Source organism: Chaetodon auriga, chromosome 14 (assembly GCF_051107435.1).
Source record: "Chaetodon auriga isolate fChaAug3 chromosome 14, fChaAug3.hap1, whole genome shotgun sequence".
Taxonomy (NCBI): Eukaryota; Metazoa; Chordata; class Actinopteri; order Chaetodontiformes; family Chaetodontidae; genus Chaetodon; species Chaetodon auriga.
In genome coordinates, this window is record NC_135087.1 from 2857706 (window position 1) to 2870928 (window position 13223).

Genomic DNA, 13223 nt, shown 5'->3' on the forward strand with positions numbered 1-13223 from the left:
AGTGATCAGGACACTGAAGTCAATAATGGGATGGGTATTGTCACATAAAATAACATTGACAGTGAATTTCTAAAACATCAACATTAATAAAGTTGGGCGTCTTGAAGCTGATGCAGATTTTAGTGGGGCTGTAAAACTAACAAAGTGTTTTTGGTGCAGGAAACTTTAATTATCAGTTCTGTCTTTTATCTTTTCTTAACTGTATTTCCTCTTTCACATCTCCAGTTTCAGTGTTCTTGGTGTTCTGTCCCTTTAACACGTAAAACCGGGTGGACTTGCCAAAAAAGGAGTGACTGTCAGCCAATGGGACAGCCGCATCACTCACTCAGGAAATCATTTATTCGCATTATGTTTGTTTACAATCAAACCGGCAGCCCGTCAACGTGGATCTGTAACACCGGAGACACACTGGCGAGTTTCCTCCCGCATCCGTCCTCGGATTTCCTAGACTCGTGGTACCGGGACCGGCTCCGGCTTTCTGCTGCCCTCCAGCGGCCCGCAGGCGGAGCTACAGTCCGGGCTGGGTAACCTCCTCCCCGGCCGCCGCCGCTCTGTGTTTGTGTATGTGGAATGCGGGTCAAGCGGAACTCACGGCTAAAACTGCGCTTCACATCAAACTCTCACACCGGCTTGCATCGGCCTGACGTGCTCTGTATGTACTGTCCAATTTACTTTCAACTCTACACGTATTTAATTCATGCGCATATCTGCCAGAATGTTCTTAACGGGCTATTTGAACGAGTTTATATTTCTGGTATGGTCGCACTAGCAGTCCGCTAGGAAAACGCGACATCGTCATTTAAAATGGCGCCAAAGATTAACCTCAGCCAGTGGATCGCTGGTAAATCTGCCACACTGCCCTGCTGGTTAGCCGCACTGGTAGCACAACAACATTCTCAGCTTTATTAGCAGTTTTCCTGCTTGTGCTCACGTTGATTTCAGGTAGTTTGTTTGGATCAATTATTGACCCCTAACCTTTGACAGATAGCTGACTGAACACAGGGTTTAACAAGGGGCACCGTAGGAGCCAACGTTATGTTAGCAGCGTTGGCTAATGCTAAAAGCCGACTACGGTTATATAGGTGTAGCCTTCAGCTAACGAGCTAGCCGATGTTGCTAACCACTAACGTAAGCTAACTTAAACATGCAGGCTGACGTTACTACGTCTGTAGAAAAACATGCATATATACATCGCAAACCCATGTGATACGAACCGGTTTCTGCTCGGCCTGTTTTCCAGACTGGCTTATTTAAAGGAAAGCAATGTAGCGGAACATTTTGAAAATACTCATCCTTATCATAAACATTTCCACTTGAGGCGCCGGGTGTGGGTGGGCCCGCATGTTGCGTAATGGTAGTGGGAGATTAGCCATCTAGCTAACGTTACCCTGTTTACAGTCTGATTTAAAAAAAAAATGCAATATGGGCTGCTTTAAAGCAAAATGTGATCACATCGTGGAAACACAATGTTGCCTTACATGTGCTGCCATGTTGCCGGGATAACACTAAATACCGGGTGTTGTAGCTTGTTAGCTAAAGTTAGCCGCTAGTTAGTTAGCCGGTACTTTCTGGTGTCTGTTTGCTGGAAGAAGGGGCGTTACACAAACCGTGGCTAGCCTGCTGTTAGCCTAGCCGGCTAAGTTAGGGTTAGCACCTTTAGCACGCTGGCAGCAAGACCAAGATATTTTCACCTGTAGGGAGTTTAGAGTCCTTTGCTGGTGTTTTTGCACGCCGCAGTTTGAACCCTTAGCACCGCAGGGCGTTGTTTCCTGTCTTTTGCATGTGGTTTACTTCTTGTTGTCATCGCTGAGCTGTGACTGAGGAGTGTACACATCCCTGCAGGGTTGGTGTGCTGTCAGATCAGCATGGAAATACCCTACCTAGTGTACCACTGTTAGGCTCCGTTACCTACCTGTTTATGTCCACGAAGTGATATTCTAGAGGACTGATCCATTTGCTTGCTTAATCAATGAATTCAAATGCACCTTCAGAAGATTGGCAGGAGGCTGCAGGGATGCTATCTTGGTTATTTGGCTGTAATTAAAACATTATTTCCAGCTCTGAATCCCAAATCAACAAATGAACTGTTTTCAGCAGCAGTGTGAGTGCTTTCTTCAATGAGCTTCAACACGTCCTTAATGCCTGCGTGCACATGAGTGTGCTTTTACTTATGGTGGAAACTGGCTGTATGTTTAACGTTGTCATGGCTTCATGTTCTTGCCGTCTAAAGTTGGTGCTGTGTAACTTGCTCATCAAGTTTGCCAGTGATTAATCAGACTCAACCTTAGGTCCTAATGTGTTAACGTCAAGTCTGTCAGTGTTTGAGTTGGACTTCATATTATTTCTCAACAGTTTTCTTTATTGCAGCTGTACATCTTGTCGTCAGTCCTTTCTTTAACTGAACCTGGTTCATTCTGGTTTGTGAAGTGTCTCTACGCCGGAGCTCCGCAGACGACGACGATGAAGAGAAGCAGGCACCCGAGCAGCAGTGACGACTCCGACAATGGAAGTAAGCAAACTATTGTCTCTTCTGACTCATTTGCACCACGTTCAAATATAGACTTGAATAAGGTCAGGACGCTTCTGCCACCTTCCTCAATTTCACAAGTGAAAGTGCAACGCAGCACTTAAAGGTCAGAAGTCCAGAGGAAACACTGACTTTTATCTGAACACAACATCTAGTTCTGACAAGAGGTAAATTATTGCATAAAGATCTGTAAAAGTCACATCTTCTTGTCAGAGCATTTTCTAGCCATTACGTTTTGGCTTCACGGTTTCTTTGTCAAAGCTTTTGTCCTGAAAATGTGTCTTCTGTCTTATTTCTGCTAGTGTCAGTAAATGTATACGTCATGTACAGGAAGGGAGCCAAGAGACAGAGATAGGCAGGCGGCACATGGACAGAGATTAAGGAAAAGAAAAGAAAAACTTCAGTCTGAGGGACAGGAGACAGAGTAGGGACAGGAGGCACATTTGGACCTTTGAGGACATCCCAGCATGTCAGATAGACCAGCTCAGATGTGACCTCAGTGAACAGTTACAGAAGCACTTTGCAGCGTTTGTTTGTCAGTTGGATGGGGTTTTACCACATCGTATAAAATGTGGGGTAAGTTGTTAATCGCTGAAAAACAAATAAATGTGAGGTCGCTCCCACTGTTTGGATTTACTCAATGTCCAGTCTGTCTGATGTGCCATCTGCTGTTAAAACAAACCCTGAACTTTTACTGTAAATTGCTTTTAGCCAAGGTCTGCTTCAGGGTTTTTGTTGGTGAACACTTGATGCATCAATGAAAGGAAGTCCCTGGTGTGAGCAGCTGTGGCTTCACACAGGTGATTTTCAAAGCCAGATGACTGCTGCTGCTGTGGTCTGCGGCCTTACTGTAAGCCCAAAGTCAAATTAGTGCACAGTAAAGAAATGAAATTGAAAACAGAAAATGCCCGTTGCAGCATTTTTACTATTCAAATGAGTGTCTGTCAGTTTCCCTTTGGGGAAACTCCATGTGCCTTTGATGACATGAAGTTAAACATCAGAGCAACGGCAGCAGAAACAGCCGAAGAAGAAATGCTGCGATGTTTGACACTCTGTGATGTTTCCCCTGCAGGTAATTCTACCTGCTGGTCCCAGCATTCATCACAGCCCAGGAGGGGGACCGGGCAGAAGCCCTCCGAGGTACGCCCTGGACTCATGATGACATCATGGTTTTAGGAGGATTACAAGTTGATGGTTATAGTTTATGAACTGTCTACTGCTGTCCGTCTTGTAGTCTGCTGTCATGTTTGTTCATTGTTTTGTTTATTTTTTCAATCTTTGGAGGAAAAAAAACCCTGAAATGTGATTTTTTTTTTTCATAAAAGCTAAAGAGTTTTATAAACAGTCTTAATGATTTATGGGGTAAATTGAGGTCTGAAATGAAATTATTTGTACATTCAGTCCTGAAATCCTCCTCACTGTACAGAAAACAAACCTGCTGTTATCTCATGTGCAGTCTGTGGCCGCTGCAGGCCACCGTACACGCCCTCTGACCGAGAACCAATCAAATCAAAACAAAACAATGTCTCTGGCCTGAGCAGGATCCTGATTGGCTGGTTCCTGTTTGGCAGTCTGTACACAAGACATGGCAGTTTTGTTTTTTTTTTACCTGAGCAAACACTGATATGTAATATCTGTACGGGAAAAACAAACATAAAAAATGCTCCAATTCGTTTCATTTTAAAGATGGTTATTATGCATATTTAGATGTTTTACTGAAGAGAATATTTGACAGTCTCCTACATTTCTAATGTTTCTCACTGTGTTTTCTGAGGCCTCGTGTTTCACTTATGAATATTTGTGCATAAGATTCAGAGACCTGATTGTTGCTAACTCCCTCTGACATCTGCAAACTGTCAAACATAAACCAACCTTTTCCCAGAGACGCCCTGTCTCCAGGCAGAGCGGCGGCGCTGCAGTAAATCAGGTTTGCAGTAAAGTGTGACCGCTGTTCTCATGCGACTGTTGCAGGTTTTCAGGACGGACCTGATCACCGCCATGAAGGTGCATGACTCGTACCAGCTCAACCCTGAGGACTACTACGTCCTCGCCGACCCGTGGAGGCAGGAGTGGGAGAAGGGCGTCCAGGTTCCCGTCAGCCCCCAGTCCATCCCGCAGCCCGTCACCAGGTAGCAAGAAAGTCACATGTTTGATGAGCGATGTGTGACGGCTGTGTGTGCAACAGGCAGCTCATTTGAAAGCCTGCCTCTCACACAGCCATTGTTTGGCTTCAGCATATTTTGCTTCCCAGCAAGGACAAAGTCAGAGAAAGGTTGAATAACAAAACCTGCAGATGCACAAATCACTGAAGTGTATGTCTGAAAAGTTGCCTGCTGCTGGCGGCCTTCAGATTTATCCTTCAAAGGATGGTTTTAAGTGGTGTTTGGCTCCTTCCAGGTGGCATTTTTTTGCAAGATATCAAGTCCTGAAAACCCTTAAGATGCTCGGTTATTCATGTCTTGAATAGGAGCTACTGCTGTGAGGGGAGCATAACCTTTATTTTACCCGGCACTTGTCGGGGGGACGGAGGGGCGAGGGGACAGACTGTAAACGCAGGACAGTGAACTGACATCTGGTCTGTGTTGCGCAGAGTGCTGGCAGAGAAAGGAAAGGAGGTGATGTTCGTCAGGCCGAAGAAGCTGATCCGGACGTCGGGCGCCGAGGCGCTGGGCTACGTGGACATCCGGACGCTGGCGGAGGGGATGTGCCGCTACGACCTGAACGAGGAGGACGTGGCCTGGCTGCAGATCGCCAACGAGGAGTTTGCAGAGATGGGTGAGTCACAGAGGAGAATTAACTGAAAAGTCTGTGGACGGAAATGTTTGTGCGTAATTGACTTTCAGTCAGAGCGAAGCTGCTGACGTGGATTGATTTGCTGTTTGATGTTGGTGTGAGCAGCGTGTTTCAGTCCAGTTCAGCTTCCACAGCAGCTGTTTGTCTCAGTCAGAGTCTGAAGTTTCTGTCTAAGAGCGTGAACTGAAGGCCTTAAAGGCATCGTTCAAGTTTGTTTTAGCGTCATGCAAACTCACTTGAAGATGCTTCGATTGAACGTTCTCCTTCAGCTGATGTGTTTTTCTCAGCTCTTTCTGTAAATACCGTCAAGGTTAAAGTATCAGATTTAGTTTCTTTATCATCCCTGGATGTGAAAACAAAGCCACACTAACATCTTTTCTTCAGAGGAGCCGTCCACATGATTCATGAGTTTTGAGTCTCATCTTGTCCTGAACACCCTCTCAGCTTCACTCCACCTCCTCCTTCACGTCCTCCTCATCATCTCTGTGTATCAGGTTTTGTTTCAAGTAGACTGACCTGATTTATTTTAGGCTGCCCTTGTTGCTTTGACTGTTGTCCGCTGTTGAGCTCTTGTTGGTCAGATGACTCAGAGGAAACATAAAAGCTGAATCTGTATTTGAGCGTATTGTCACTGTTAGACATGGAAAAATGAACATTTTAAAAGTTGATCCTCATGATATTTGAGGTAAATTCAACATTTTTTAAAAGCTGAATGGCTGTATAAACTTCAAGTCACAAAGTGCTTTAAATGAACTGTGAAAATAATGAAACTGGACTTTTCTGGAGGAGGTTTTGATGTCGCGCTCGAGTTGATTAATAAAAGCTTTTATGGCAACAAAGAAAAGACAAACTTCAGTCAGGAAACGTTCGCTTTCTGTTTCTGCAGCCGTGTCGCCGCTGGACGAGATCACCATGGAGCGGGCGATGGAGGAGTTTGAGCGCTGCTGCCACGAGAACATGACGCACGCCATGGAGACGGAGGAGGGGCTGGGCATCGAGTACGACGAGGACGTGGTGTGTGACGTCTGCCAGTCGCCCGACGGGGAGGACAACAACGAGATGGTGTTCTGCGACAAGTGCAACATCTGCGTTCACCAGGTCAGAGGTCAACGCTCGCAGGCTGGGCTCACTCACAGTTCTTCACTGTGAAGTATTAAAACTCAGATGAAATACTTGTTTTTAGTGTTTTACTACATGACGTTAGGCAACTTTTACCGTCTCTCTAAACTGAAGCACTTTATCTGAGAGCATCAGCTCTTAAACTGAAAGTTCAGTGTCCCACTAAAGTGACACTTTTACTGCCTCCAATGAAAACACTGTGAAAAGAGATGATTGAAAAACAGCCTTCAGGCAGCTCCTGCTCAGAATCACTTCAGACACAATCAAGACCACTGACTTCATCAGACACACAAACATGAAGTGGGAGTTAGTGAAATCAATAAATCCAACATGCACATTAGCTCATAACTACGCTCAGGGGATGCATATGTGCAGTGAGCTGACACATCAGTCACATCTTGCAGAAGCACCACAGGTTCAGATCCCGTGTGGTTAATGATGCCTTCCTGGCTAATGTTGATTAGCCATCAAATTTGATGGCAGCAACAGGTAACAGGTGAGAGTGTCATGATTGGGTATGAAAGGCATCCTGGAAAGGCTCAGTCGTTCACCGCTTTGTGAACACATGATTGAAGTGATGTTTTTAACCAAACTGTCGGGACTTCATAGCACTGAAAGACGTCATTTGGCCTCTTGTGAAGATGGTTTCGCTGCGGTGAAAAGCAAAACGATAAAGACGCTTCTTATATTTCAGATCAGCTGTTGCTGTGGTTTCGTCTGACACACACACACGCACACACACACACACACACACGCTGTCTTCATTTGTTGCTGCTGTATTGATTTCCGCTGGCTGCCTCTGCGTCTGTCACCAGGCGTGTTACGGCATCCAGAAGGTCCCGAAGGGCAGCTGGCTGTGTCGGATCTGCGCCCTCGGCATTCTGCCAAAGTGCCAGTTATGTCCCAAGAAGGGCGGAGCCATGAAGCCCACCCGGAGTGGAACCAAGTGGGTCCACGTCAGCTGTGCCTTGTGGATTCCAGAGGTGACTGAAATCTGTCTGTCTAGTGGTGTTTTTGTACATGTGTGTTTATGCTAAATGATTCATGTGCTTGATTTAAGATAGAAAGATATGTGTGTGTATTTGAATGTGGACACTAACTGGAAGTTTCTGAACATGTGACTCATTACGTGTTCGGCGTCCAGGTGAGCATCGGGAATCCAGAGAAGATGGAGCCGATCACCAACGTGTCCCAGATTCCCAGCAACAGATGGGCTCTGATCTGCTGCATGTGCAAAGAGAAGACCGGAGCGTGCATACAGGTGAGCCGACGCTCGCGCTCCATCGTCCAATGAGACGCGAGAAGCAAAGCGTGACCCAGCGTGTTCAAACACTTCAGACGCTGCAGAGCGTTACTTCTGCTTTTCACACCCAAACGAACGAGGGAAATTAAACTTTAATGATTTCACAGGCAGCACAAACTGAAACGTTTCTGCTTGAAGTTTGTTCAGTTTAACTTTAAACTTTGTGTTTTAATAATCAGACGTAATGCAAATATGAGGTGATGATAATCTGTATTAACAGTACTTTAGTCTGCGTGTTCTGTCGCTGTATAACAAGACTCCAGCTGCTGTTACTTTTACTTTTAGATAAGATAAGATAAGGCTTTGTTGATCCTACGCCCGGGAAATTAAGCAAGTATTAAAAAAAGCAAAAGAACAGTGACACAGGAGGTCGAGATAAAGCGTGACCAGGATCTAGAAGAGAAAAACAAGTGTGTACATGAACATTATGTGCAGATTCTAAAATTACTAAATGCCATAAAAATACTGAGAGAAGTACTAATGTCACATGTTGTATTGCACTGCTGCATAGAGAGGATGTTGACTGATTATGCACAATATGTAGTTTAGAAGAATCCTGCTGTCTGCATGGATGACAGATAGTGTTACTGCACAGTTGAGAACACAACTTAAAAATTGCTCCAGATGTGATGGATAATAGCACGTGTTAGCATTGATAACTGCAGTGCAAGAAAAAAACAATCCTGTTAGTCACTTTTAGTCAGTGCAAGTTGAGGTTTTTCCCAGATTCGGTGTTTCCTGAGTCGTGTGAATCTGCTCTGAATGTTTCTCACGGTGTTGTGTTCGCTGCCGCAGTGCTCAGCGAAAAACTGCCGGACTGCCTTCCACGTGACGTGCGGCCTCCACGCCAACCTGGAGATGAACACCATCCTCACCGAGGACGACGAGGTCAAGTTCAAGTCCTACTGCCCCAAACACTCGGGGCTCGAGGGCGCCGAGTGCCGGGACCGAGACTCGGGAGGCGAGGAGGAGAAGGAGAGCGCCCGAGACAAGAAGGGCAAGAGGAGAGGCAGGGTGAGAGGGGAGGAGGACGCCGTCCCCTGCTCCTCCGCGGCTCCTCAGCTCATCAGCAGCGATCTGGAGGAGCTCAGCAGCCGCCAGCAGGAGAAGAGAGTCAACTTCCGCAAGCTGAAGCTGGAGGCCATGGAGGAAGACTTCTACCAGTTCGTGGAGGTGGAGGAGGTGGCCGGGCGCCTGAAGCTGCCGCCGGAGGTGGTGGACTTCCTCTACCAGTACTGGAAACTGAAACGCAAAGCCAACTTCAACCAGCCGCTCCTCACGCCCAAGAAGGACGAGGAGGAGAGCCTGGCGCGCCGCGAGCAGGAGGTGCTGCTGCGACGGCTGCAGCTCTTCACGCACCTCCGGCAGGACCTGGAGAGGGTAAGTGTCTGCTCACAGGAGCACGAACGAGCTGAGACAGGAAGCAGTCACATTAAAACCCACGAAGAAGACTCGAGTCCACGTCTCAGATCGACCCCGAGGCCACCAGAGACCTGCAGCCTTTCTTTAGCTTCAGACACTTCAGATGATTTGTGCTCTGCTGAATCTAAAGGGTTTAAATTAAATAACCCCTTCAAAATAAAAGACCAGAAGATGTAGACCAGATTTAGTCCACTCATCTGGATCTGGCCTCTGGGCCTGTAGTCCTGACCTCACAGGCTTTACACAGTTGACCTGAAATCGTTTTTTTTTTTAGAAGCACAAGCATGTAGATGCACATGAAATATGTGTTAAAGTATGAAAGAATCCACAGTGTATTGGAGTATAACGTGTGATAGAGCAAAGATCTAAAGTACGAGATGTTCAAAGACACTTGTCCTCCGCAGGTTCGTAACCTGACCTACATGGTGACTCGGCGGGAGAAGATGAAGCGCTCGCTGTGGAGAGTCCAGGAGCAGATTTTCCAGCAGCAGGTGCGACTGCTGGACCACGAGCTGCTCACAGGTGAGTCGATGAGTCTCACTCAGGGTTTCTAACAGAACAACATTCCAGGTCGTTCTTGATCTATAAATCTACGTCCGGCTGGTCGATGGTGACTGTGGTGTTTTACTGAAGCCTGTGTGTAGAATCAGGTCTGCATCTACAGTCAGCTTTTACAGAACAACAGAAGAAGAAAAGCAAAAGACAAATAACAGAAGTCCAATGTGTGAGGACACGCAGGAAGGAGAAATGTGACGTCAGCAGAATATTTCTTATCATTCAAAGTGCATTTTTCTAAACTCAGTCAGCCGTTTCTCCTCTTTCCATTTGTTTGACTAAAACATTTCTGAGAGTTTTTACAAACTGTTGCAGAGAATCTCTTCTGTTCTAAGATAAGATTTTATTGATGGAAATTAGGTCATTACAGCCAGCAAGTATTACAAAAAAAAAAAAAAAATGATGGCACAGAAGGGTCGAGATGTAAAAGTGTACAAGATACAGAAAAACAACTGTGTGCATTATGTACAGATTATAGAAAGACTAAATTAAATGCCATAAAACTAATACTATTGCCAATATTCCTATGAGAAAAACTGCTGAAGCCATGTGTTGTATTACACCTGAGAAATATGTTGCATTGAAATATACAACAACTTAACCTGCACCAGATGTGGTGGATAATGTGAACGTGTGCTAGCATGATTCCTGTTTCTAACCTGGTTCATATGGTTTTAATGATCAGGGGATTCTGGTTGAAGTCACTGGGATGTAAAATGACAGTGCAGCGTGGTGGACATGACTCAGACAGGACTCCTTCAGTCACACTGCTGTCCTGACGCTGTCCTGACCTCTTGTCTGTTGCAGGCGATCCTTCGGCGAAGGACTTGGAGAAGCTCTTCTCTCTGGGCTGGTTGTCGTCTCAGGGCTCCCAGTCTCGCTCCTCCTGGAGCCAGTCTGGACTCAAAACCAAACGAGGCTCTATGAAGCAGGAGAAAAGGAAAAGCAGCGAGAGGAAAGGCCTCCCCGACTCCCCGCACACTCACAGGAAGGACAATCTGAGCAAACCACTGGAAACCAAGGACGGCAAAGGCCCCCGAGGCAAAGAGTCGTCAGCCGCCGAGGCCACGAGCGACGCCACAGTCCACGAGATCAGCCACGAGGCTCCGGTCCCAAAGCCTCAGAGGCCAGAACTGGTTCAGGAAACCATCACCGTCAGGCTGCACAAACCCGAGAGCAGGAAAGGGCCGAGGAGGGAGGCCCCGGGGCCCGAGCACGAGGCGCTGGCCAGACGGAAACGAGACAGCGACCAGGAGCAAGAGGAGAAGAGGAGGAAGAGGAGGAGCGACGTGACGGAAAGCTTCCCCGGCCAGGTGAAGAACAGGTTCGGCTCCAAACACCTGGAGAAAACCGTGTCCGTCCGGCTGGTCGACATCAGGAACTCTGACAACGACGACTACTTCACGGACGAACGCATGACCAAAAGAATCCCCGCCTCTCTGGACGTGACCAACACTAAACTGAACAGAGCCGCCGCCGTCTCAGACGCCACCGCCGCCAAAGCCAACGGGTGTCTGAGGAAAACCCACGCCAACGGGTCGCACGCGCCCAGCAGACCCGTGAGCGGACACCTCAGAGGCTGGGGCAAGTTCAGGATCCCGAAGAGGAGCGAGAGGCCTCCGACGGCCACGATGAAGGAGGAGGAGGAGGAAGAGGAGGAGGAGCACCGCAAGCCGCTGCTGAGGCCGCTGACCAACACGCCGGAGCCGTCGTACCCCAGGACCAGACTGCGCACGGGGACGGAGAACGACGGCTACGCCTCCGACTCCAAGGCGGCCGACGGCGAGATGGAGCCCTGCCTGAAACGCTGTCACTCCCACCAGCTGAGGGGCGACGCGTCTCTCGGCCGCCGCTACGGGTCCGACATCATCCGCCGGGGCGTGCTGGCCTCCTGATGGCGAGCACCTCCGGGTGAACATAAGCTGCACTGTGTCAGTCGGAAAAGAACGACGTCGCTCTTTGTACCTTTATTTTTCTGGACGAATCGTAAAATGCCTAGATTAAAAACAGAGCTGATATTTATTTTTTATTTGTAACATATGTAAATCTGGGAAATATTTTACTTTGTACTTTATTTGGAGCTAGTTTTTATTCTGATTTTTTTCCTCTCTTAAAGTAGAAAGATGTCAAGTTGCCACTTAAACGCTCGCTCAGATATTTACAAGCTAAAGCAGCGAGGGCGGAGTCGTGATCGGGACCATCGGCTCGCGGTGTGATCTGTGATGAAGACCGTCGGCCTTCTTCAGCTTCATCGGATGGTAACAGCGACGGCGGCGTGAAGACGTTTGGGCTCCGGACGAAGTTTGGCTCTGAACAGTCGAGCGAGGAACAGATGACGTGAAGTTAAAGACGCAGTTCTTTAAGGTTTGAAGCGAAGCTCTCTGTGGCCCTCAGACCTCAGCTCGACCTCCACTGCTCCTTAATTACCTTAATTACACGAAGAATTGAGGAAAACACTTCTTTCCATCTTCTCACAGCCAACGAGCTCGTGGCTGCTGATCGCTCAGAAAGCTTTGAAAGTTTCCTTTTCCAATGATGATTGTGAACAAACCAAAGCAACAACAAGCTGGCGGAGGTCTGAGACTTTGGGAAAAGCTCAAATCTGTTGCTGAAAATAAAAAGTCATCTTTAACTTCACGCCGTCTGGAGTTCGGTCCGCCGTCTGCTCGCCTACCTGTTCACTCAGTATTTTGAGCACAGGTGTCGAGACGCGTTCACGCCGCCGCACGAACAGGAAGTCAAACTGCCCTTTTATCGCCACTTCAACTCCAGCTGTCATCATGTCTTCAGTCTGCGATTGTTGAACATTTTGTCGAACAGAAAAGGATTTCAGAAGGACGTTTTGCTCGTCGTCTAAAGTGTAATTGAACTGCGATCGTATCGTATCCATCATGTGCCTAACTTTTATTTGAAGCGTTTGCACTACGAGAGGACGGCACAGGTGTGAGGTATGAGTAGAGTTATTTTTACACTGAATTATGAAATGGCGTTTTGTACCCTCGGCCGCTGCTGTACTACTGTTATGCAAAATGAAACTTGTTCTGTCTTTTGTCTCGAAGAGAATAAAAACTCTGCAGGACTGAAGTCTGTGTGTGACGGATGTTTACAGGCTGAGCGTTTTCTCTGTTTTCTAGAGAACATCTATGAATTGAGAAGATGAATCAATGGAAAGAACTTTGCATTTTACTTTAAGGAATATAAACATTTTTCGACAAATTCCTTTTTTCTTTTGAGACCAGAATTCTTTTAAATATTAAGTGTATAAACAGAAAATTCCTAAAACTCGAGTAAAAATGGCAAAGACTTGAAGTCTGATTAATTTCATTTCAGAGCGTCCATCCTGGAAAAAGTGTTGCTTTAATCATCTGTGAACTGAAGGCAGCTCAGCTTTTGATGTTTAGTCTTCTAAAATAACTTTAAAATCTCCACAATTATCTGATGTTTTGTCAAACTAACAATCAAAAAACTCGAACATACTTCTCATTAGCATGAATATTAGCAGCA

At 46.7% G+C, this 13223-nt stretch overlaps 1 protein-coding gene across 2 annotated transcripts; it reads left to right on the forward strand.

Moving 5' to 3' along the window:
- Positions 1 to 545: 545 nt before the first annotated feature.
- Positions 546 to 12803, forward strand: jade1 (jade family PHD finger 1). 2 transcript variants are annotated; one of them, XM_076748249.1, is made up of 11 exons: positions 546 to 652; positions 2428 to 2509; positions 3600 to 3667; positions 4499 to 4656; positions 5118 to 5302; positions 6207 to 6418; positions 7255 to 7422; positions 7584 to 7700; positions 8538 to 9122; positions 9569 to 9686; positions 10527 to 12803. In XM_076748249.1, the coding sequence occupies exons 2-11, from the start codon at positions 2461 to 2463 to the stop codon at positions 11612 to 11614; spliced, it is 2748 nt and encodes a 915-aa protein (XP_076604364.1). In that variant the 5' UTR covers positions 546 to 652; positions 2428 to 2460; the 3' UTR covers positions 11615 to 12803. The 2 variants fall into 2 exon arrangements, with proteins under 2 accessions (XP_076604364.1, XP_076604365.1); XM_076748250.1 differs by having other exon boundaries at positions 607 to 652; positions 2368 to 2509.
- Positions 12804 to 13223: the final 420 nt, after the last annotated feature.

Bases quoted from the DNA above. Each gene is read 5' to 3' on its own strand.
- jade1 (XM_076748249.1), top strand. From the start codon at position 2,461: ATGAAGAGAAGCAGGCACCCGAGCAGCAGTGACGACTCCGACAATGGA. The intron at 4,657-5,117 runs GTAGCAAGAAAG...TGTGTTGCGCAG, and splicing joins ATCCCGCAGCCCGTCACCAG to AGTGCTGGCAGAGAAAGGAA. The intron at 9,687-10,526 runs GTGAGTCGATGA...TGTCTGTTGCAG, and splicing joins GGACCACGAGCTGCTCACAG to GCGATCCTTCGGCGAAGGAC.